This window comes from Phodopus roborovskii, unplaced genomic scaffold (genome assembly GCF_943737965.1).
Source record: "Phodopus roborovskii unplaced genomic scaffold, PHOROB, whole genome shotgun sequence".
Classification (NCBI taxonomy): Eukaryota; Metazoa; Chordata; class Mammalia; order Rodentia; family Cricetidae; genus Phodopus; species Phodopus roborovskii.
In genome coordinates this window covers 6,847,214-6,872,105 of record NW_026126682.1, presented here as the reverse complement: position 1 = coordinate 6,872,105, position 24,892 = coordinate 6,847,214, and the positions used below count along the sequence as shown (strand labels likewise).

General features: G+C 37.8%; 1 protein-coding gene across 1 annotated transcript; it reads right to left on the bottom strand.

Moving 5' to 3' along the window:
- Positions 1–6,718: 6,718 nt before the first annotated feature.
- On the bottom strand, positions 6,719–23,373 carry Gtpbp10 (GTP binding protein 10). Its single transcript, XM_051174585.1, has 10 exons — positions 23,239–23,373; positions 20,621–20,814; positions 19,518–19,609; positions 18,793–18,937; positions 16,047–16,120; positions 13,850–13,902; positions 12,805–12,912; positions 12,043–12,120; positions 11,082–11,205; positions 6,719–8,130 (listed from the first exon to the last, which is right to left on the bottom strand). Exons 1-10 carry the CDS (start codon positions 23,269–23,271, stop codon positions 7,922–7,924), a joined length of 1,110 nt encoding a protein of 369 aa, XP_051030542.1. The 5' UTR covers positions 23,272–23,373; the 3' UTR covers positions 6,719–7,921.
- Between the last annotated feature and the right edge of the window lie 1,519 nt (positions 23,374–24,892).

Genomic DNA, 24,892 nt, shown 5'->3' with positions numbered 1-24,892 from the left:
GTTTCCGATGTAAAACTAGTTATTAGGTATTTAACTTGACTCTTCTATACATCAACTATGCTCTCTCGTTTTCTCTTAAACATGAGTCCCGTGCAGATAAATATCTCAAAGGACTTCTCCACAGAATTTATCCAATTATTAAAGAAAAAAATGAAGAAATGTGATCCCTATGATTTCCAAAAGATTCCACCGCAGCATATACACACACGGAGAAAGAAAAACTGTGGTCAGTGTTGACACTTTTTGTTATTTATAATTTTTTAATAGTTCTGATTATATTCTTTCGTCTCCCCCACGTCTTCCGAGATCCTCCCCACTCACTACACGCCTAACTTCACGATATTTCTCAAAACAACCAGAATCAAAACAAAATCTCAATTAAAAAAAAAAAATCATGACATGTTTTGTGTTAGCCAGCTACTCTTGTGTTGATGTCTTCTGGAGAATACCGATCTCTTTTGCAGCAGCTATCAATTGCTAAGAGCTTCTAGGTTAGGGAACAACTTTTGAATCTAAGCAAGTACAGTAATGTTTCTTATATTTGTCATTTAAACATTCTGTTCAAAATGGATGGAAAACTCATAATTGACACAACCCTAAAAGATCTCATCCATTTCTTTTTACTCTGCCCTGGCATGACATTGGACAAGTGGACTCGTGATGCCTTACTCCATCTGTAGAACAGTGTGTGTCTACACCAAATAATCATGAGAATTAAACTCATTTACTACATATAAGGAATACACAGAAAAGTACAACAGTATCTGGCACACAAGGACTTGGCTATTAGTCGTTTCCATTTTGTGTTGCTATAGTAACAATTACACTGTTACTCAAAGGGGGAAAGTCTATTATCTGTCTACAGCTATCCTTTCCTCATTAATGCCATATTGCCTCAGACACTGCACAAGTCTATCTAAGGCCAGAAATCATCAGTCTCCAACCAGAGCTAGAGGAAATGGGACTCTAGTGCACAGGTCTTATCACCCAAGTCTGGTTTCCTGCCCCACCTTCTCTGCCTCTTGGGTGTGAATGAGATGCCTCATGGCCCCTCTCCTCCCATGCCTGTGCCACCATGATGGGCTGTACGAGTAAACCCTTCCTATGTTCCTCTTGTCAGGTCACAGTTTGTCACAAAGACGATAAAGGTCCTTCTTCTGTCTTCCAAATCAGCAATAGCTGACCAAGGCGTTCTCACCAGTGTTCTGAAACGTCCTCTTCCACCTTAAGAACCCTGGTAATGATTGGGCACACCCAGATAACACAGGATGTCACAATTTAATGAACCAGATTAGCAGTTTAATTTCAGCCCAAAACTTACCCCCACATACATACCTTGATATATTACATGACATTCAGATTCTAGAGAAAAGGATAAGGTCACCTAAAACTTGCCCCCACATATACACCTTGATATGTAACATGACACATTCAGATTTTAGAGAAGAGGTAATCAGCCCAAACCTTACCCTGCACGCACACCTTGCTGTATAACATGATATGTTCAGATTCTGGAGAAGAGGATGGGATCACATTAAGGAAATATTATTCTGCATTTCAAATTCCTAAGAACTGGTTCCATGTCGAATCCAAAACATGTGTTTTCAGTTTTAATTTTCCCCATTTTTTCCCTTTACTTCCAAAAACTTTTCTTTGAATTTGAAATTTCTAACTTCCCTAGTTAGTCCCTTGCCAATCCCTTGCTTTCATTTTCTTCTATCCAATCTCTAATAGAATTGGCAACAGGCTTGGTCTTCCTCTCCTCCCTCAGTCAGTCAGTACACTTCCTTGGAGAAGGACAACCTATTTTCTCCAATCCATGTCTTTGGCAGACTTGCCATCACTTTAGTATACAACTACCAGTGCTTGACTGCTGGCTTCAGTTAGCATTTGCTAATACCAATTAACTGTACTCCATGGTAGTCACCAATTCTTTACCATGTGAGTGGTTTCACTTTATAATCCATTTTCATTGATGAATTCTCTACACTTTACTTAAATTAGGAGCTACATCTTGATTCCTCCTTTAATGAACAAAGAACGCAAGGGAAGACAGTTCCGAGTAAGTTAAACAGACAACACTCTCCACTCTTAAATGCTCAGGTATGGTGGCACAAGCCTATAGCTACTTGGCTGAGGCAAGAGGATCATTTTAGTCCAGGAATTCAAAAGCCTGCCTGGGCAGTGTAGAGTGAGTGTCAATTTAAAAAAGAAAGGAAGGAAAGAACAGCACAGGAAAATAGAAAACTGTCTTTTGGTGCATTTTCAAATACTGTTAAGAATCCATTCAGTCCATAACAGGAAATATGACAGCATGTTTCACTGTATGTAAATATGGATTGGGGGTTGAACCTATGGCCTCAAGCATGCTAAGCACTCTGCCTCCCAAGTAGCTGGGGTTAAAGAGTTGTGCTGTCACCTGCAGCACACTTCCAATCAGTAATAAAGTCACCACCTGAGGAGAGGAAGAACAGGGGAAGGTACAGAATTTGTCTAGACGTGAGGCAATGAAGACCTTGCCTGCACCTGTTTTCTGGTTTTTACACCTTGTAGCGTAACCATGACGAACACCACTATTACCCCCTGCCCCAGTTTTTTTTTTAAAGAGAAACTTGTATCTTAAACTTTGGAAGGAATAAATTACAGATTTAGAATTATGAGTTCTTTGAAATAGATTAGCTTTTATGGTCTATGATTTATAGGAAAATCCATCTGTGTTCATCATACAGTTCTTACTATTGTTCTTGATGTCAAATGGTACCACTTCTGGGAAAGATTTATTTTTGAAACTGAAGTTCAATTATTATATAGTACTCTTGTTTCGCTTATTACAATGCAGCTCACTAGGGGCTTTTGCTATTTTATTTAATCATATTTCAAGTCCTTCCAGTCAGAAGCTTTTACTCAACAACTGTCCTTGATTTAAAACAGTCTCTATAGCCACAATTTGTAGCAAGCCATATACAAATAGAAATAAAGGTATATTTTGGCTGTATAACTGTGTCTTTTTGTTTAATACCATAAAATTATCCCAGTCTTTTCAAGTCTTTTTTATATAGAAATAATACCAAAGTAATGTTTGATAACCAAAAAAATAATAAAGGCATTAGTTAGAAAACACTGGCAATCTCAGAAAACCACACTGGAATATGAGGTCATGAACAAAGGAAGCTTTTGTCCTTTGCTTTCAACTTTGAACACTCTGAATTTAGAAAACAAATGGGGAAAAAGGCTTTGTCATATATTGCCTCAAAATTAGTTATAATATAAACCACATATCCTGTTCTTCAAATTCCAAGTATTTCAAAGGTCATGATTCAGACAGTAACTATGTTTTACCAGCTTGGTATCTGGGCATCTCAGACTTGATTTCTATTGTAGACACTTTAATGATATGTACAAAGAGGATAACTTCCTCTACAGTCCTCCAAGAATCTGGTAATTATTTATTAATAAGCTGTCACATGGTGAAAACATTAAAAATGATAATTTGCCCCAAATAAGTGGGTGGGTATGGACAGAAACAGTAGCTAAAAACACCATTGGCCTTTTCATACTGATCATAGATAACAGAGGTAATGATTGTACCTGCTTCTCCTAACTCACCCACAGGGAATTTCTAATATTAAAATTATCTTTCTCCTATCCCTCTTTCCATTTCTACTGCCTGCTTTCTATTCTCCTTGAATTAGTCAACAACACCTATGCAAAGATAAAAATGAAAGCCCAGGTGGATATGCTCTCTCTGACTACCAATTCTAATCAGAAAACAGAAAATAATCACAATCAGAAATAGAATCAAGATACCTCTTTAAGGAAAAACGAAAACAAAACAAAACAAAAACCTGCTTTACTTTCTATTGATTTTGCAGTAAAAATTATAATGTCTTAATGGCCAACATTTGATGTCAACAGTCATCTCACTGACTTAATCCCAAGTTATAAAGTTTTATAAAGATTATTTTTCCAAATGTCTTTAAAACTAGACTATTTGAGACTCGTAACATTAAAAACATTTTTTTGCTTACAAATTTTTTTGAGACAATATCACTATGTAGTCAGGGTTGACTTGGAACTCACCTTTAAGCCAGGTTGGCTTCAAACTCATAACAAATAGTAGTCTCTGTTAGAATTAAAGGAATATGCCACCATCCCAGCTTCTCAGAATAGTTTTTAAACACCTTCCTGTATGTCCCAGCCAACATCAGAAAAAAAAAAAAAGATCAAGAAGAAATGTTCTACAGTATTTAGATAATACGTATATCTAAGTGTATAGCCTATGATGACATTATTATTTTTGCTGATGTGACAAACAGCACAGTCCATATACTCAGTCAAAATTTCCAAATTTATTCTAAAACTCAGATTTATATCAAATTTGTAGTACTCTTAAGAACTAAAAAATATACATTAATTTTATTGTTCTTGAAACAAAACTTCCTGTTTTTAAAATAAAGTATATGTATTTGTATGTTGTTAATTTTTTTTTTTTTTTTTTTTTTTATGATAAAATGTGTATTTAAATTGAAAACCTAAACACCTCTGGTCCCAAAATTTTGTCGATAGTATTTTTTTTACAAAACAAAACCCCCCAAAAAACTGGGATTGTACTAACTTCACCATGTCTGGCTCCGATTGTGGTTCATGGTTCTAATCCACTTTATGATCCGCTGCCCTGCTGTTTTTGCTCTGGTGGTTTTTGGGCTTTTCTGGTTCTTCCCCGTCTTTCTGGCTCTTTTTTCTCCCTGGGTCATGTCCGTGTGCCCTCTGTGTTTTTCCCTCTTCCTTTGTTTTGCCCTGTGTGTGCCCGGTTTTACCAACATGCTGTTTCTTTCTTTCCTCGCGGGCGTTGTTGGCGAGGGTACCCCCTTCGCTTTCCCTGTCTGTCATCTTGGTCTGTTTGTTCCCGCCGTCTTCCTTTTCTCGCTGGGCCTGGTTGTGGCTCGGGGCTTTTTCGTCTTCTTTGCGGCCCCTCTTCCTGCCTTGGTGCGGGCGCCCCCCCCCCCGTCCGGGGCGGGTGTTGTTTTTTAAAACTATAATAAAACCATTTATACTATTGCTTTGAAACATGTTCATCATTATAACTGAGCATTTGCGGTGTTGGGAGTCAACCCAGAGCACTATTCGTAAGGCAAGCAGCCACTAAGCAGCATCTCCAACCACTAAAACACTTTTCATGTAGTCTCATTCTATAAATTTTTGCATGGAATGAACCTTTGCTGTCTTTTCAATGTAATCTTACAAATTAGAAAATATTTCATGTGTTTATGTACTTCTTTGTATTTATCAAAAGGACATCTTTAGCCTTCATTCACCACCTCAAAAGAATCTCACTTCTTCGGTTGCACAGCACTTGAGCTTGCTGCGAACACAACTTTACTGTATGAGACCTGAGGAAGTACACCTTTAATACAAGCTGTCACATTATGAAAGGAGACTTGGGCACGGAGATGACCAGGGGGTAAAGCATTTACTGCACATGCGTGGAGACCCAAAGCTGCATTCTAGACGTGCAAGACAAAAACCCAACTCCATAAAACTGTCCTCTGACCTCCACATGTATGCAGCAGCCCACAGCCCTCCCCCTACCACTACAAATGAGTACTTTTAAAAGCAGATATTTCTCTTTGCATAGCTAATACATATTTATCATTTAAAAGAAAAATACCTAAAAGAAGGTATTTTGAAAGGTAAAATGAACAGCCTCAAGGGGTGGGGAGAACAAAATTTATTTCAAGAAAAATTAAAATATGTGGCCTGGTGTTGGTGGCCCAAGCCTTTAATCCCTGCACGCAGGAGACAGGTAGATCTCTGGGAGTTAGAGACTGTCCTGATCTACAGAGCAAATTCCAGACAGGCTCCAAAGCAAATACACAAAGAAACCTTGTCTCGAAAAACAAAACAAATAAATAAATAAATACATAAATAAGTACTTCAAAGTAAATTAAAAGGGGTCAATTACTGAATTGTTACTGAGCACTAAATTATCAAGAAATTTTTAATAAAGAAATGTTATTAAATGTTATTAAAGAAAGGGACTAGACAGATGGCTCAGAAGTTAAGAAAGCTGGCTGCTCTTCCAGAGGACCTGGGTCTGATTTCCAGCACCCACATGGTAGCTCACAACTGTAGGTTAATGCCAGTTCCAGGGTATTCGACGCACTCTTCTGGCCTCTACAGGAACTGCATTCATATGGTATACAGACATGGTTGCAAGCAAAACACCAGTACACACAAAATAATAAAATGAAAACAAAAATAAAGAATATTATTAAAGAACAACCTTTTTGAGACATGGTCCCACTACAAAGTCCAGACCAGCCTAGAACTTGCTAAGTTGTTCAAGAGGCCTTCAGAATCCTTCGCTTCTCCTTCCTCAGTGCTATGATTACAGGCCCATACCACCATATACCTCCATGCTTAGCTCAGGAATGTTTAGAGCTCATTAACTTGCTACTACTTTGCAAAAAGACAACCAAAAAAAAAAAAAAAAGTCAGAGAAAATTACTCATTTGGATTAAAAAGATAAAAGTGCAAACATTTCTGTAAAAACATAAGCTTCTGACTGTGCTTCCCCTGGGGAACCCCTGAAGGTCTCAGCAAACAGAAATAGCAGTTGACTTATGTTTCTGTATACTGCTTGCATTTTTTTTTTCAAACAATTTTTTAAAGTGGATGTGTATATTTTATAACAAATTTCACCAAAAGAAAACAAATCTCTATTTTTAAGTATTGTTTAAATACTTTAATTAGGAATTAAGAAAATGTATCTTCCTGGAAGGTAGGCTCACCCACCAATCATATGAATCATTTATTCTTCCTAGAAACTTCAAATGGCCAACACTGAAGTTTGGAAAAAAAATAAAAAATAATGTAATAAAGACAAGGTAGTCATGAGAAACTTTAAAATCTAAGGTGTTTAGCCAGTGAGGACTGGTGTTTTCTGAACCGTCCCCTTTGAACCAATTAGACATTAGTCAGACCATGAAGTTGAGCTTCCACCAACAGGAAGAGATCCAGTCACCACCCACAACAGGTCTCGGTGTGCATGCTAGCCCAGTTTCGGTCCTGTGTATACTTTTTGCAGCAAGAAATTGCTTTGCTGAGCTAATACCAGAAGAGGAGGAAGAGGAAAATTTCTCTTTCTAAATGATGACACCTGTATCAGAAAACCTACAGGTAAAGATTATCTTAAAAATGTGGAAAAGCTTTCAAATTATTATGACTACAGTATCATTTTTACTTGACACATAAAAACTACACATGTATCTCTAACATACACAGTGTTTTGAAATACAGAATCAAGCTAATTTAAAATATATTTTTCTCAATTTTTTCTTTGTGGTCAGAATACTTAAAATCTATTTTCTTAAAGTTTTCAAAATACGATAAACTGTTCTAACTATAAACAACCAGCTATACAACAGATCTGCAGAGTTTAATTGAAACTTTGTTATCTTTTGAGCAACATCTCTTAACCCTTTATCTCCCCATCCTTAATAATCACTTTTTTTCTACTTGTTCAGTTTTTTTTTTTTTTTTTTTAAAGATTCCACATGTAGCAGGGCATTGGTGGTGAATGCCTTTAATCCCAGCACTCAAGACACAGAGGCAGGCGGATCTCTTCAGTTTGAGGCCAGCCTGGTCTACAGAGCTAGTTCCAGGACAGGCTCCAAAGCAATACAGAGAAACACTGTCTGGGGGGCGAGGGGGATATTACACATGTAAGATACGATCGTGTGATATTTGTCTTGCTGTGCCTGCCTGGCTTTTTTGAACATAATGCATTCCAGGCTCATATGTGTTTCAAATAACATGATTTCCTTCTTTGTTAAAAAAAACAGTACCCACCAATACATTATGCTAGATTTAAATGTTGTCCTTCTGGCAGCGGTAACAGCACACTTGGATATGGCTCTCTCTAAGACACTGCATTGGAAATCTGCAAATTAAGCAACTGTTTCCTATGATATGCATTGTTGTCTTTGCTGTCCTGCTCATCCAGTGACTTTCTTACACAGCTCTTCAACTCTTCAATCCCTTCCCCAGTAACTGCTGAGATGGGGATGATATGTTGGAACTCCACAGCCTTCTCTGGAAGCATGCTTTTTTCAAATAAATGCAGAAAATCTGAAACAAAGAACAGGTGGTTTTCATAGCCTTTTTAGAACTTAAGTCAAAACCAATCAAACAAGGAACTGACAAGTTAGCTCCAGGAACTCCTCCTTGCCTGCTTTGCTCTGTCTCAGTAGCTCCTGGGATCTTTGTGTTAGTATTGACAATGGTGATTCTTAGTGTATGATAAGTACTTGGTAAGGAACTGTCAAAGACATTTATTCTAAGCCAAATGAAAAATAAATATTAGATAAGTCATGACAACACTTAAAAGAATAATAAAATTTGCTTAAGAAGGCTGAATGAGACAAAATAACCCTGAAAGTTTCCACAAAAACATTCTTCTTGCCTTAGCACACACATAAGCTTTAACTTAACCTCAGGCACAGGCTTAGCACTACTTAAATGCAGACCAGGATCCACATTTAAAACTACAGCACGAGGCCGAATGGCTCAAGGGGGATCATTTTCTCTGAGTCCAATCAATCACTTCAGGGCTACCAGAGCTACATGACTTTATCTTCTCCCTCACACCATGGCAGTGGGGTGTGAGGTGACGGGGTGCAGACTAAAATGGGCAGACTGAAATCAACATGGAGCCTGGCTAAGAGTTAGACACCAAGACAGTCCAGAGACAGAGTCAAGGACTGTGGTGGTCCAGAATACAGAGACTCCTGAATTACCCTCGCTTCTAGTAGACAGTCCAGAGAGACAGAGCCAAGGACTGTGGTGATCCAGAATACACAGACTCCTGAGTTACCCTCACTTCTAGTACCACCACTTGCAAAATACATGTACCTTCCAGAGAAGAGAAAGGACATTGGTGCTATCTGCTAAGCCTACATTAATGTCAGTTGTCCCTAATTATCATTCCAGTAACAGAAAAGGGAGAAATCAGTATTCTTCCAAAGCAGAAGGCCACTTGCCATTTTGTGCCACTTTTCCTGTGCATGAGGCCTTCTTCTAGACGTCCAAGTTGAAACCATCATCACCACAGGATAATGCTGCTTTACAGCAGTCATTTTCCAAACTGTGAGAGTCACTGTGTTGGTCTGAGTAAGAATGGCCCCTGTAGGCTCACATGTTTGAATCTTTAGTCACCACTAGTGGAACACTGCTAGAATTAGAGGACTATAAGGTGCGGCCTTGTTGGAGAAAGTACATCACTGGGGGTGGGCTTAGCATTTCAGAAAATCAATTCAGGGCCCAGTGTCCTGTCTGTCTCTGTGTTTCTGCCTACAGATCAGGGTGTAGCTCTCAGATATCTGCTCCAGTGCTATGCTCCAGCCTGCCCGTCCCTCATGATGATGATGAACTAAGCCTCTGAAACTGTAAGCAAGCCCCCAGTTAAATGCTTTCCTTTATAAGAGTTGCCTTGGTCATGATGTCTTTTCACAGTAACAGAACAGGAACTAAATCAGTCCTTTTAATTTTCTTTATAGAGCAAGGCATTGGTGATGTACACCTTTAATCCCAGAACTCGGGAGGCAGAGGCAGGTGGGTCTCTGTGAGTTCGAGGCCAGCCTGATCTACAGAGCTAGTTCCACACAGGCTCCAAAGTAATACAGAGAAACCCTGTCTTGAAAAACTAAAAACCAAACCAAAACAAAAAGTTTCTTTATATAGTAAAAAATTTCCATTTAAGAAATTTCAGACAAATCTTTTCAGTCACAAGATTGATTTTGAGTCACATGACCACAGGACTAAATGTTCTTTTCTAAAAACTAATAATATTCTTCAGAGTTACTACATTAATGTTAACAAAACAGAGAAACTCTTAAAACTACTAGCTCTGGGCTGGAGGGATGGCTCAGCATTAGTCAAGGGCACTGGCTGTTCTTCCAGAGAACCTGGGTTCAGTCCCAGTATGCTAACTAATAACCGTCTGTAACTCAGTCCCATATCTGACATCTTCTATTGGGTATGCACGTGGTGTACAGACATACATGCAGACAAAAACCCATACATACATAAAATCTCAAAAAACAAGTAAAACCCTAGTAGGTTTGTTATAGCACAGTGTGTTGTAGCAAGACAAAACTCCAGGGCTGATAAAACATTCTACTGTTTCAGAGTTAGTTGCTAACTTTTTCTCCTTTTACCCACATTTCCTGTGTTTTTGTTTTGTTTTCTATTTTAAAATTTTTATTTTATTTTCAGGTGGTCATGATGGTACACAGCTTTAATCCCAGCACTCAGGAGGCAGAAGTAGGTGTATCTATGAGTTTAACCTGGTCTACATAGTGATTTGTAGGGTAGCCATGGTTACATTAAACCCTATCTAAAAATAAGAAAAAGCAAAAACAAATAAACCCAAGAATCAAACAGACAAAAAGATTTATTTTATCTTTAATTAAGTGTATGAATGGATGTCTGGGTACGTCGATGTGTGTGTGAGTACAAGAAGAATTGAACCCTCCTGAGGCTGGAATTCCTGGTAGTTATGAGGCCCCTGGCATGGATGCTAAAAACCAAACTCAGGTCCTCTACAAGAACAGGATTTCCTCTCAATGGCTAAGACATCTCTAGGTCCTCTCTTGTACCCTTTAAAGGTCTACATACATTTTAAATCTTTATAAAGCCTAATCTTTTTGGACCAAAATAATCTTAGCTTTCTCTAATTTAATTTTATTACTCACTTTGAGACTTGATCATGTCTGGTCAATGCTATTTCAGTGCTTATAGATGATGTGTTCTTTCCTCAAATGTAGTTTCTCCCAGTAGAAACTACTGGTTTTCTTTCCCATTGGCTTCTGCTTTCATTGGTAATACTATTATACACCTATAATCCCAGCTCCTGAGAGCTGAAGGCAGAAATTCAAGGTGGCAAATTTGAAGCCAGCCTGGACTACAGGAGACCCCGTCTCACAAACTTAACCCCTCCACCAAAAAGAACAAGAATAGAAAGCCCCAATAGTCTGTGCTCACAGCTAGTGTCGAGGTCCAGGAAAGAGAGGATGCTTTACCTGCAGGGTGCCGGAGCTGCTCCATCAGCTGCTCAAGTTTAACTGGGGCTCCTGGCAAGTCCATCTTATTAACTGCCAAGAGTGCAGGTTTCGTCTTCAGTTCCTCTTTGTATAACTCCAGCTCCTTTAAATAAAAAGAAAAGCCAAACAATGTATATAAGTGAAGGTTATGGTGATCTTTCTTTAATGCCACAAGGCAGTAAGTCGCAATAACAATAAAACAAAGGAAATGCTTTTTTGTTAAACCATGTGAATAAGATGTTAGCTCACATGGTTTCCAGAAGCAACTGACTTTGTGCCTAGAGCCAAATGCAAGTAACTAGACTCAACAGAGAAAGACCCATAGGCCAAAAATTTAATACTGTTGCATTCTTAGAAAAGGCATATATATTTAGGAGTAAATTTCAATAAAGTTACATTAATGGGGTGGCTAAAAAAGATTGGGACTTTTTTTTTTTTTTTTTTTTTTTGCCTCTTACTTTGTTGGGTTACCATGACAATCACAGATGCCTAATAAGTATCCAGTCTACAGCATAAACAAAAGATCTTGTTATCAATTACAGATTTAGCAGTCAAGGGTACATAACTATAAGCAATGAGAAATAATGAGAGGAGGTAAGATTACAAAATAACTCTCAATAAACTTGCTTAAATGTTAAGACAAGTGCTGGGAGTAGAGCTTAATGGTGGACTGCTTGTGTAACATTCACGGTTTTTAAGTGGAGAATGTTTCAAGAAGACAGACTCCAGAGCAGAAGCAAAGTAAGATGTGAAGGGACATGGAGCACAAGAGGGAGCTAGCTACCTGGGTAACGAGGAGTGGGTGGGTACTGAAGAACTGCCAACAGCAACCCTGATCCTTTAACTGAATAAAATCCTTACAACGATGGTTATTTTGGTTACTGTGTGACTCACATACATGGGGAACTAGCTCCAGAACACAGTAAATCAGAAAACTTACTTTTGTAAGAAGAATTATAGTTTCAAAGGCAGTTCTGTATGGAGTTACAGAAGAAAGCCGAAATCCAGAAATATCAACCTAACAAGAGAGAAGAGAAACCCCAGAACATAAAATGGTTACTCAGGTCTATGCCTAGCAATGTCTTCTCTCTCAATAATTTCAGAGAGTAATTTCTCAATCTATGTTTTACTGGCAATTTAGTAATTCAATGCAAGAACAGAAATTGAATTGTCACAATAATGATAAGCAATACTATGAGTCCTGATGTAAAACTAGTATAGATAATTAATATCAATACAAGCACCCACTTCCATAACTCAAGCGTCACTAATTAAGAATGAAAGAGATACTTCTAAGAGTATGCCAAAAATCGGAAGGAATGATAAGTATGGCAAAATGTACATATAATAAGTACAGTAGCAACAGCATTTTCATTCCTATATTAAAAAAATATTACATACTGGCTTGTCCCCTATTCAAATACTGGTTTACTAGTACAGTCATGCACTGTCTAATACCAGGGCTGCGTTCTGAAAACATATCCGATGACTTTATCACTATATGAACTTAGAGTATGATCGCACATCTAAGAAGACGGCGATGTCACCAGTTTATAAAAACTTTTGATGCCTCCCTAAGATGTCCATCAATGATGAAAATAGGGTTCTGTGGCACATTATCTCTTTAATTTTACTTACAAAGTATTTCTAGGAAAACCAAGTTAATTCAGTTGAACATCACACTGGTATGTATATGACTTACAACAAAAAGCAGTTGTCTGGTTCTCTCTAAATGCTTGAGGAATTTGTGACCCATTCCTTTGTTCATATGTGCTCCTTCTATCAAACCTGGGAGATCGGCTACTGAAATCTAACACAAATTAATGATTTGATGAAAAAGAAAAATAGATGAAAACAAAGTTCAATTTATTCCCAAATTTTCAAACTTTCTAAATAATCACTCTACAACATCTTTGAAATAAACATGTTAAAATCTTTTATCAAATATTTGCGTCCCACTTTAACTTACTAGTCTACCAATCTATAAATATTGGGGAGTTAGTTAAATATTTATTACTTTCACCATTACTAGTGAGGTAGTGTGCAATTTTCTTTTCACCAATAATTCAATTAAATAATTAATGTGTGCATATGTATTAATGTATCATTGGGCTTCTTTCATTGAGCAATATGATCTGAGGATCTTCTATATATTTTCATGGCTTTATAGTTTACAACAGACTATTCCACTCTACAGATGTAACAGTTTACCATTCACATAGAGAGAGATTCCTGATTGTTTGCAAGTTCTAGTAATTATGAATAAAGCTGCTGGAAATACCCTTGTACAGGCTTCTCTGTGTATATAAAGAATACTTCTTCCTTACGAATAGTGTAAAGCAAACCTCAGTGAAATTTTCCATAGAAGCACTATAGTTTCTATAGCAAGAGCTTTTAGGAACTGGAGATTAACAGTTCACTGGGGTAGTGAGATATAGGTATATCTGACAAGATACAGATTAAGAAGATATAATTCTACAGGGATGACATAAGCACAACATTTGGAAGAACAAGAATAAAATTCTTTTTTTACTCTAATAATGCTGAACAGAATTCTTTGTCCATACTTTTACTTATCATAAAACAAAACTCCCTTTGTTTTTTGTTTGTTTGTTTTGTTTTTTCCCTCCAAGACTATAGACACATGTAAACATAAAAGTCCTACTACCAAGCTAGAGAGATGGCTCAGCTGCTAAGAGCACATATTGCTCTTAAAAGTCCTATCACCAAAAGAATTAAATACCAACCTGTTTAAAGTCATTGTACATAATCTTTCCAAGTTCAGGCTTTAGTGTTGTAACTGAAAGGAAAAAGAACAGCAAATAAAGGGGGGGGGGGGGGGGGAGAAACCAAAACACTAATTCTCTAGAAAATTGTCAACATTGAATATAAAATAAAAATTATGTTCCTTCTGAATATTTACTCCCATTGTAATTTGTTGAAACAAAGCTGCAATTTTCTCTCTGTCATACACACTGTACTTTAATAACAACAGACTTCTGTGCTCTGGCCTGAAGTGCTACTGCATAGCCAGGGGCGGCTTGAGAACGTTTAGGTTCTGACCACAAGCACTGATTTTACTGTAAAAATATCCTTTCTTTTCTCCTTAAAAATGTATTGCCTTTATGTAGGTATGTATTTACTTGGGGGAGGCTGTATGGAATAGTGTGCATGTGGAGGTCAGAGAACAACCTACAGGACTTGCTTCTCTCCTTGCACCAAATGTAAATACAATTCAGATATTAGCAACAACCTATGCACTAAGGCACTCACAGGGCTGAGTAAAATTCCTCTAATCTGCTCTCATTTGCATTGTTCTTACCATTTTATACTAGCTCTCTCCTAGGACTTTGTCTTTCCTTCTGTCATGGCTAATCCAGCTTGTCAACATTGACAAACCCAAGGAAGGGGAACCATAACTTAAGAGTTATTAGCCTGTGTGTGTGTGTGTGTGTACATGTATGTGCATATATACATATAATTTTTAAATTGCTAATTGATGAAGAAAGGCTTCATCTACTGTGGGCAGTGCCACCCCTGGACAGGTGGTCCTGGGTTCTATAAGACAGGCAGCTGAGCAAGCCAGTAAGCATCATTCCTCTGTAGCCTCTGCTTCAGTTCCTGCCCTGAGGTCCTGCTTTCACCCTTCACTTCCCTTGGTGATGGGTTATAACCTACAAGCCAAATAAACCTTTTCCTTCCCAAGTAGATTTGGTCATGGTGATGATCACAGCACGAAAAATAAAAGTAGAACACCCCCATGCCTATTCTATGGAGTCTCATGTGTTATAACAAAAACTGACTGTGTAACTAATAGCAATTAGTCCAAAATTAACTACTTCATTCAATTCTAAGTTTTGAATGGGCCAACCTTATTTTCCAGATTAATGACATTCTGTGTTTTTCCATTTAATAATGGCAAATAATTCTACTAGATTCACTTAATACCTTTAACCTAATCTTTCATTGTATCTCATCTATCTACTGTACTAGCACACCAACCAAATTCCTTATGCTTTATGTCAATCTATTTCTATATTATAGGCTAGGAGAACCTTTGGAAAATCTGTTTTATCCCTTGGATAAAGTCTTCCAAATACACTTAAGATATTTAATAAGATAAAAGACAACTCACATAGTCTATGCAATTTGATCTGATTTTAATCTCACTTCTGTCTTCATTTTCTCTAAACAAACGTCCTTGTAATTACTAAACTGTGGACAGGCTGCTTTCATGACTTGAAGATACTTTACTTCTATTCTAAAGCATTAATTAATCAAATTATTATTCATAACTTGGCCAAACATATTCTATCAAGAAGGTCTACACTTACCTACACTCTTTAACAAAACAATTTCAGGGCTAGAGAGATGGCTCAGAGGTTAAGAGCACTGGCTGCCAGGTTCAATTCCCAAAAACCACATGGTGGCTCACAACCACCTGTGTCCTCTTCTGACAAGTGTATCCGTAATAATAAATTTGGAAAAAAAAATACAACTTTCATTCCTTTATTTTTATCAGTGAGATGCACACACATATACACAAATGTGCACATTCCTTTAATAATAGTCTAAGTATAAATACAATTGCTGGTTTTTCTAGCAGTATAGCCTAATATGGGCCCTAGAAGTAAATCCCCATAAAATTAATAAAAATCTTCATCTGTTTTCCCAGTTGTTATAAGTGTGTAACAAGAGTTAAATAACTTATAAAATTCTATATAAACCAAATAAGTGATTGTACAACAGAGAAATGAACACAGTAAAGTTACTATCAAGGGCAGGAAACTTTTGTGAGGACAATAGTAGTCTAAAAAAATAAAGAAATGCATGGATTCTAACTGCTGAAAGTTTTCAAATAAAAGCTGACCTCAGATTTTTATTATTCTTTTGCTTAGAAAACTTACCCTCACATCATATTTAAAACACACCAATTATACTTACATGCATAATCTGCAATCATAGGCGTTGCATGGGACACCCGACTTAGTAAAGAGGATTTTCCAGCATTTGGGAATCTGAAATATATATATTGTATTAACGCTCAAAACATTGTAACTCACTATCTCTCTTTTCCTTTAATTTCTTTATGCATATGGGCATTTTGATTGTATGTATATGTACCACTTGTATGTCTTTTGCCTGCTGAAGTCAGAAGAGGGAGTTGGAACCCCTGGGAGTTACGGCAGTTGTGTATTGCCATGTGGATGCTGGGAAGTGAACTGGAGTCCTCTGGAAGAACTGCAGTGCTCCTAACTGCTGAGCCAGGCTCGTTAGCCCCATAATTCACTATGTTTAGCCAAATACTGACAAAACATTATTTAATGTTTTTTGGATTATGAACATTTTCAAACAGACAAAAATACAGAATTAATTAACACAGTAATCCCTGCTTTAATATTAATACACTATCAATTTTTTAAATTTAAGGTTATAATACAATTACAATCTTTCTTCCTTGCCTTTCTTCCCTCCAAATAGTCCCATATACTCCTCCCCACTCTCCTTCAAATTCATAATCTCTTCTTTCATTAACTGTTATTACATACATAGGTCTGTGTCCACACATACTTATTCCCAAATATAACCTTCTCAGTCCATATAATGTTACTTGTATGTATGTTTTCATACAAAGGGTAGTTAGCTAAGTTTCTAGTACCAGGCATGATTTCCCTCTTGTTGACTATGTCTTAAGTGTTTACTGTCAATGAAGCATGCCACTATTGCATCGTTAGGGTTATGATGCCACGCTGGCTACTGATTTGGTTCATAGGCATCATAGCTGGGTAGAACTGGGTTGCCTTCCTTCTTTGTAAGCTTGCATGGTGCTTTCTGATTCCATGAAAGCTACTCCTCAGAGAGGAGGCATTCACAGCAGTTGCAGCTCAGGCATCTCCAATTTTTAAAATCTGATTGTTCAGTTACAAATCCAAATAAAGTCTTGGCATTATAACTAGCCACAGCATTTCTGAAATCTCTATTTTATATAAGCTTCCCTTCCATTTTGCTTTGCTTTAGCAATTTATCTTTTAAAATATTTTTATTTTTTTAAGATTTATGTGTTTATTATGTATGTAGTGTTCTGCTTGCATGGCAGAAGAGGACACCAAATTTCATTATAGATGATGTGAGCCACCATGTGGTTGCTGGGAACTGAACTCAGGACCTCTAGAAGAGCAGTCAGTGCTCTTAACTCCTGACCTATCTTTTTAGCCCCTGCATTTATTTTTAAAGAAAGTGGGTCATTTCCCACTTTCTCTTCTACACAGTTTAGAACTTTCTGCTGCCATGTGCACAGCATCATTTAATATACTCCTTTGCCCTGGATTCTATACTTTGTTCCTCCAGAGAGCCCTAATACAGTATGCCTTGATTTTTTTTAGAAGAATATTTCATAGTTGACTGACCTGGTTTTAAACTGCATAACATTAAGAACAACTTTTCTGTGGTTAATATACAACTTACCCAGCCAGCTTTCTAGTGACAAACATTTATACTGCTTCTAATTTTTTACAATTGTAAGTAATGCAAAAATATGTATATAACAGCCACCAAGAGGCCATCAAGATGGCTCAGTGGGTAAAGTCTGACTTCTGTTTGATACCTGGGATTTACACATTCACTGTGGCAATTGCATGGTCATACATATATACACATACATATATACACAAACACAAATAAATATAATAAGAATGTGTATACAGTTGGAAATATATATATATTATTAACTGCTATTATGGAGCAGAAGAATTACTAACTAAATTGTTCTTTTATTTTCTTTCTGCAAAAAAGTATATATATTTGCCCTACTTTTTTCTAAAATAATTTTAATTAATTAATTAATTTTTTAGGTATGAGTGCTCCATCTACATGTATTGCTGCATGCCAGAAGGCATCAGATTTCATTACAAATGGTTGTGAGCCACTGTATGGTTGCTGGGAATTGAACTCAGGATGTCTAGAAGAGCAGTCAGTGCTCTTAACCACTGAGTTATCTCTTTAGCCCCACTTTTTTCTAAATATTTTAAGCAAGGGGCTGGAAAAATGGCACAGTAGTTAAGAGCATGGGCTGTTCTTCCAGAGGATCTGGGTTCAATTATCAACAACCACACATTTGCCTTCTTCTGGTTTCTGAGGGTATCAAGCACACATGTGGTACATAGATATACATGAAGGCAAAATACCCATACATATAAAATAAAAATAAAACAATATGGTGATTATCTTAAATCTTCATTTCTTTAATTTCTTTATTGTAATAAAATTTCTACATGAGTAAATATGGGTTTAAAATATAGGATCACTTTAAAGTCTTTTGACTTTAGTGCTAAATTTCCCTTAAGAGCAAACCTTGTATTAAATATTAAATATAAGCATTAAACAAAAGAATTAAAATAAAAAATATTTCCCAAGGATCCATCCAAACTGCCATAGGTTCCTTCTGTGATTTATCTAACCTCACCATCCAGCCAGACCTGACTCCTTTCTCTAAGGTCTAGTATAGTAGGTCTCCCTGACTTCCCCATTCATGCCTTCTCCCCAGCCAGCCACAGACAGCCTGGGTCACATATCCACTGCTAACATACAAATGATATAAACTAGGAACATTCATTGCCCCAAACTGTTATTTACATTTATTTTGTGGTCTTGGTCTGCTTGAACATATTATAAGAATATAAATGATACTTACCCTACTAGGCCTACATCAGCTATAACTTTTAGGTCAAGGTGAATTATTTGCTTTTGGCCTTTCAAAGGTAAGAAATTTGTATGTAATTTACCACCAAGGCCACCTTTAGCAACTAGAATTCTATCTTCTTCTTTATTGAGTTCTCCTTTAAGAGGAAAGACAACAAGCATTAATAAATAAAACCAATAATATGTTCTGTTTTGCACAAATACATGCCAAGAAATTCCAATTTAGAAATCTAAAGGGTTAAATTTGCGATTTAATTTTTTAAAAAAATATAACATTTTTAAAAGCAACTCCCTAGGGCTGGCATCTTAGAAGCAAAGTGTTTGTCTACCACAGATGCAAGGCAAATAAATACTGACCCCCACCTCCCAGAAAAACACTTCTGTAAGCAGCTAAAAGGAAATTAATTAATATGTTTTAAAACTAAGTAAGTATCCTTACCTCCTTAAAGTCATCTTAAATCTAGCAGCAAATTCTTGGATTCATTTTATGTACATTTAAAAAAATCTTAAGTAAGCTAGTAGCTAAAATTGTAAGTGCTAAAAAACTTTCTTTTGTGAAACAGCTTGGTGTGTAAAGGGAATTGCTACCAACCTTGATGACCTGAGTGTTATCCTGAGAACCCACATGATCCCACATGATGGGAGCTGAGGACTTTAAGAGGCTATTGTACTGCTTTCTGATTAACGTTGGAAGCTCAGCAGCTGCAGCACACTCACCTATAACTTTACCATTTTCATCAGTTACTGAAATACCCACAGGCACAGGGATTTCACAGTCTTTTCCTTTGGAGCCCTTCAATGCACTAACTCTACAAAAAAACAAAAAACCACGAAATTAAATGATTTACAAAGGCGACTAGCAATCGACCCTTCTCAACTAATACAAATATTAAAAGGTTGAATACTAAAGATTATTTCTATATTTTACATTTTATACTGTGTCTTATAAAAATAGAAATAACTTATTACCAAATTAAACACTAAAAGTCATTTCAACCAGAAATTAACTAACATATTGTACATCTGATGTTATACAAAGATGATTGCTACAATACAAATAAAGTAGAAAACCCCAGCAAATCCAATGAATATATAAATCTTCTAAAAAACAGACTATAACTGGTAGTACTTAAATTATAAGGTGCTGATTGGCTTCTTTAAAGCTTCTTACATGGTATAATCAAAATATTAAACATAAGCATATGACTACTTATTATAGAGAGTATCTACACAGGATATCATTAATACATTGCGGTTATAGCAATTAAAAAAAATAACAAAACCAACACTAGCCTAAACTAGCAAATGATAAAATATTAATTTAAATACTATGATACACAGCTTTCTCAATAAATTTTAGGCATGAAGGGGTTAAGTAAAAAGAGAAGGCTGTAAAGTATTGTGCTTTTTTTAATCTTATTTCTTTATGCTGGATTTTATACACAAGCATATAATTACAGTTGTATAAACACAGAACTGCATTAGAAAAGCAGATTCAAATCAAATAATGGTTATATCTGGGTGAAGATTTACAGGTAAAAGACTTTTCATGGTGGTGAGTTGCAGTGTCATTGCTGAAATTTTGCCTACAGTTAAACTTGGAAAGTAGAGATTCAGATAACACCTATTCTAACAGAGGAGATGCAAGAGATACTGGGAGAATAAATGAATAAAGGTCAAAGCCACCAAAATAGTCGTTAGACTTTTGCTTGGTTACAATCACAGAAAATAATTTACTTCCAGTTATCAGTCAAGTTCTAAATTGTTTCCCCAGAAGGGTTTGCCTTTCATGATGCTAAAATCCTTCAATAAACACTTACCTACTGTTTGCTCCTACTCCAGCCACAAATCGTTTCTGAGGATATTTGTTCTTAAGTTGTTTTAAAGTCATATTCTTATGGGCTACAACCCAGACATCGCCACCTCTTCCACCTTCTCCACCTAAACGAGGGTAACCCATTCCACCACTTCCTCCCTTGGTGAAGAGTCTTAAGTTATCAATGAAATTTCCATACTTAAAAAGAGGGAGAGAAAGAGAGAGAATATTTACACATCAAATGTTATTAATTTAAAGGTTCTAGTTTCATTCTACTGAGGCTTTTTCAAGAAGCCTCAAAGTTTCCTTTATAAAATTTGTACAGCTTTATCTTAGATCACCTCCATTTCCCATTCCCATCTCTCGTAGTTGATTGCCTCACCTATCCTCAAAGTCTCTGCCCTTTCTCTCTTTTCATTCTAAACCTTCTCTCCTGGATGATCATAGTGGTAACAGTAACTATCACTAGAAAAACTGTAAGCGTTTAGTGGTTTAAAACAAGTGAAAGCAGAACTGTATTTCATTTATATTTGAAACCCTTTAAATAAGTAACTTGTTGGTGGGTATCTTGAAATTGAATTGATGTTCCCTCCAAAACAAATGTTAAGCAACAAAAATAATCTGTTCCCTCAAATAATTATCAAAGCTTATCCTTTCACCAAGACTGAACAAATGAATGGCTTTTGGCTAGAACTGTGGCTTTCCCAGAAGCCTAACTCTTTTTCTAGCACCTCTGTCCTCTTAAAACCTCCTCTGTTAACGCCAAATGGTCTTCCAAAGTTTCATCATTCCTGCTGAATGCATCCATTACTGTGAACCAAGAGGTCTTCCCCCACCACCCCCAAGTGAATCTGGTGTCTGTATTTTTCTCTACACAGAAACAATCATGACTTTGGGGTTTCACTGCTTATGGAATAACAAATAAAATCCACTGTGCTTCACCCTATCATCCAAGTGTTACTTTTATTTGTTATAACTTTCCCAGTCTTACTCTTTGCCATGCAATGCTCTGCTCAGTTTCTCTCTACTCACACTTTTTCCTCTACTTAGATTACCATTTGTTCTTTCTATCATAAACCCATGTTCTGATGTCAGACTTAAAATATATTCTCAAATAATAGAACTAAAATATGGCTTAAAATATGGTTTTATGGAGAGGAGAGATGGCTCAGTGATTGGGAGTACTGGCTGGTCTTCCACAGGACTTAGGTTCAGTTCCCAGCACCCACATGGCAGCTCACAGCTCTGTAGTTCCAGTTACAGGGGACCCTACACCCTCACACAGATGTACATACATAAAGGCAAAATACCAATGCACATAAAATGAAAATAAAGTTATATATAGTTTTATGATCTGAGGCATCCATGGAATGTTGGTTCTCATTGACTCTTACTCTGCCTTACAGGCTTCCTTAGAAATTGGGTTAAACATTCTGAAATCTTTTTTTTTTTGGGGGGGGGTGGGTGAGACAGGATTTCTCTGTATTGCTTTGGAGCCTATTCTGGAACTTGCTCTGTAGACCAGGCTAGCCTCGAACTCAGAGATCTGCCTGCCTCTGCCTTCTGAGTGTTGGAATCAAAGACATGCACCACAACACCAGGCCTGAAATCTTATTCTAGATTTAGTGTCTCTTGTTTTCCTCACTAAATTATTAACTTCTTATAAAGACCTTGTGTATTAATCCCAGGCTTTCAAATTAGAGTAATTCCTTAAATTAATATTCACTTTTTTAAATAATCTGCAATACTTTCAGGTATCAGAAATATCTGGGGATTTATATAAAGTAAAGACCACCAAGCCAGGCAGTGGTGGGGCACGCCTTTAATCCCAGCACTCGGGAGGCAGAGGCAGGTGGATCTCTGTGAGTTCGAGGTCAGCCTGGTCTACAAGGGCAAGTTCCAGGACACCTAGAGCTACACAGAGAAACCCTGTCTGGAAAAACAAAAAACAAACAAAAGAAAAAAAAAAAAGTGAAGGTTGGCCACCCTGATATACTTTTGTTAAGGACTTTTAAAGCGATGTTCAGTATGTTACTTTTTCTTAACGTTCTAGATTCATCAACTTCACTTAGAAATCTTACAGTGGTGGTTAGTAACAGGGAAAAGCTTAAGTAAGATGACTTCTAGTTTTCAAAAACCATTACTAGTTAACCCATCGTGATTATTATTATTTTGTAGTGGAAGCGGTTGGTTGCGGATTGCTATGAAAATGGATTCTAAAACAGGCACGACATAGAAACTGAAATCTCTGTAAGGGGCCCGACAATTACACACTTGGGCTTGCAGAAAAGGTCTTCAGAAAGATATTCAAAGCAGTACAGGGGAGGAAAAACGTATAAAGAGGCAAGGGATGCTACTTTAAACCACGAGAGAGCCAAGACAAAAGCCGCTGAGGGGCTCGCACACCGCGACACCGCGTCTAAACCGCAGGCAGGTACCCCACCTCCGCTCCCACGAGCGCTGACGAATTTCCGAGCAACTCCCCCCAGAGCGGGACCCCCAAACAGGCCTAAGCACGTCAAGACACACAGGCTCCTCCCGGGACAGAGGGGAGTGGGGGACGACAGCCCGGGAGAGCGGCGACAGACTGCAGAGCTGGGGGCAGGACACCCGGGCACGGACCTTTCTCCACCACGCGCAGCCGCAGCGCACCATGAGCGCGAACCCGCAGGACGCCCTCCCGCCGAACCCGCACGAACTTTGCTGGCTGGGCGCGCCCCTGACGTCACTGCTGGGCGCCGAGGCGACTCCGCAGCGGGCCGGCGCGTGCGTGGTCTCGCGCGCTCGCGGGGTGGGCGGGGCCGGGAGAGGGGATAGGGGCGTGCCTCTGGGCGGTCTGCTGGCTCTGGGTGGAGCGAGGACGGTGCAAAGCTCAGCTGGATGTGTGTGAGCGAGGTGGCGGGGGACAGCGGGGATCAGAGTAAGCTGCGGTTTTGGACGAAATGCGTGTTTATGTCGCGAATGAAACTGTGAGGTGCCAGAATTTTCTGTCAGTGAACAAAACCCTTCAGCAGGAAGGAGTAAAGCCAGCCGTGTAAAGGATCCCAAAGAGTCCTAAAGGATGGCTGCTCGCCGGCCTGAGTAATCGCTAGCCTCCGCTTTAACTTCAGGAACCAATCACGTAAAACCCAGGGCGCAAAAGTACTGAAGGAAGTGCGACGAGCTTAGACGTGTAAGAAGAATCGTGTGTGCAAGAGGGGCAAAAACAAAAGAAACAAACCTGTTCTGGGAGTCAGCCAAGAGTTCTCCCTTGTCTTTGTGAGAACAGTCATTGTGTGAAGACTGTCGTCGTGAGATCACGAGGTTACCATGCCTTAGTTTGGTGACTAAACATCAGGAAGAGAGGTTGGGTAACAGCCCCACTCACCACCTCCCTGTGCATTAAGTGACAAGATGTGCACAGGCAGACTAGAGGGGTCTCCCTACTCTGCTCATTTTATTATTTCCATCACTAGAATGGTCAGAGTTAGAATCCTTCCTGGAGGAATGCGACTCCCTCATGGTCACAGGCCATGGTAGTGCAGCCGAGAGGAATGATAAGAAATTAATTGTTAAGTAGGTGTTGTTTTCAATATGAGATGTTTTTCAAGTTAATGACGGATAGCAGGAGGCCAGGCTTTGAAGCCTCTCCTCTAGGTGACGTGACTCAGAACTCTGAAAACTAGAAAGTAACAGGCAGTCTGCTACTAGAAAAGGGACAGTCTTAAGCCCCGAATCATTCATTGGTAAGGGGGCAAGTCCTAGCCTATGGGAAAAGAGGAACTTCACCAGACCAAGGGACTTTAAAAAACCATGTGCCAAATCACCAAGTCAGCCATTTTGCCTTTCTACACTGGTGTCCTTTTCTGCAGAATGGCATATTTTAAAACTGCTTCGTTTTTACTAGTCTCTTGAATTTGTTATTATTATGACAGTTTCTTTACGTCTCAATAAAGACAACTCTTTGAAAATACATAATATGGTGCTGTCTAGATTCTTTGTTACTGGACTTGGAAGCTGTCAATTGTCATTTAACCTCTAACAGTAGGGTGTTTTGTTTGTTTAGTTTTTAGCGTTGTTTTTTTTAAATCTCTATAGATTAGCAATAAATATTAACCCAAATGTCAGTTGTTAGTCTCAATCAATATATTTATCTTGCATCAGAGTATTAGGTTGCTACTATTAGACTTTTCCTGTTAAATCTAAAAAAAAATTGCTACAATTTGCATTATGTCAGAATGTTTAACCTAATACATGCATTTTCTGTTTATTTTTGATTATTGAATACAAGCCCATT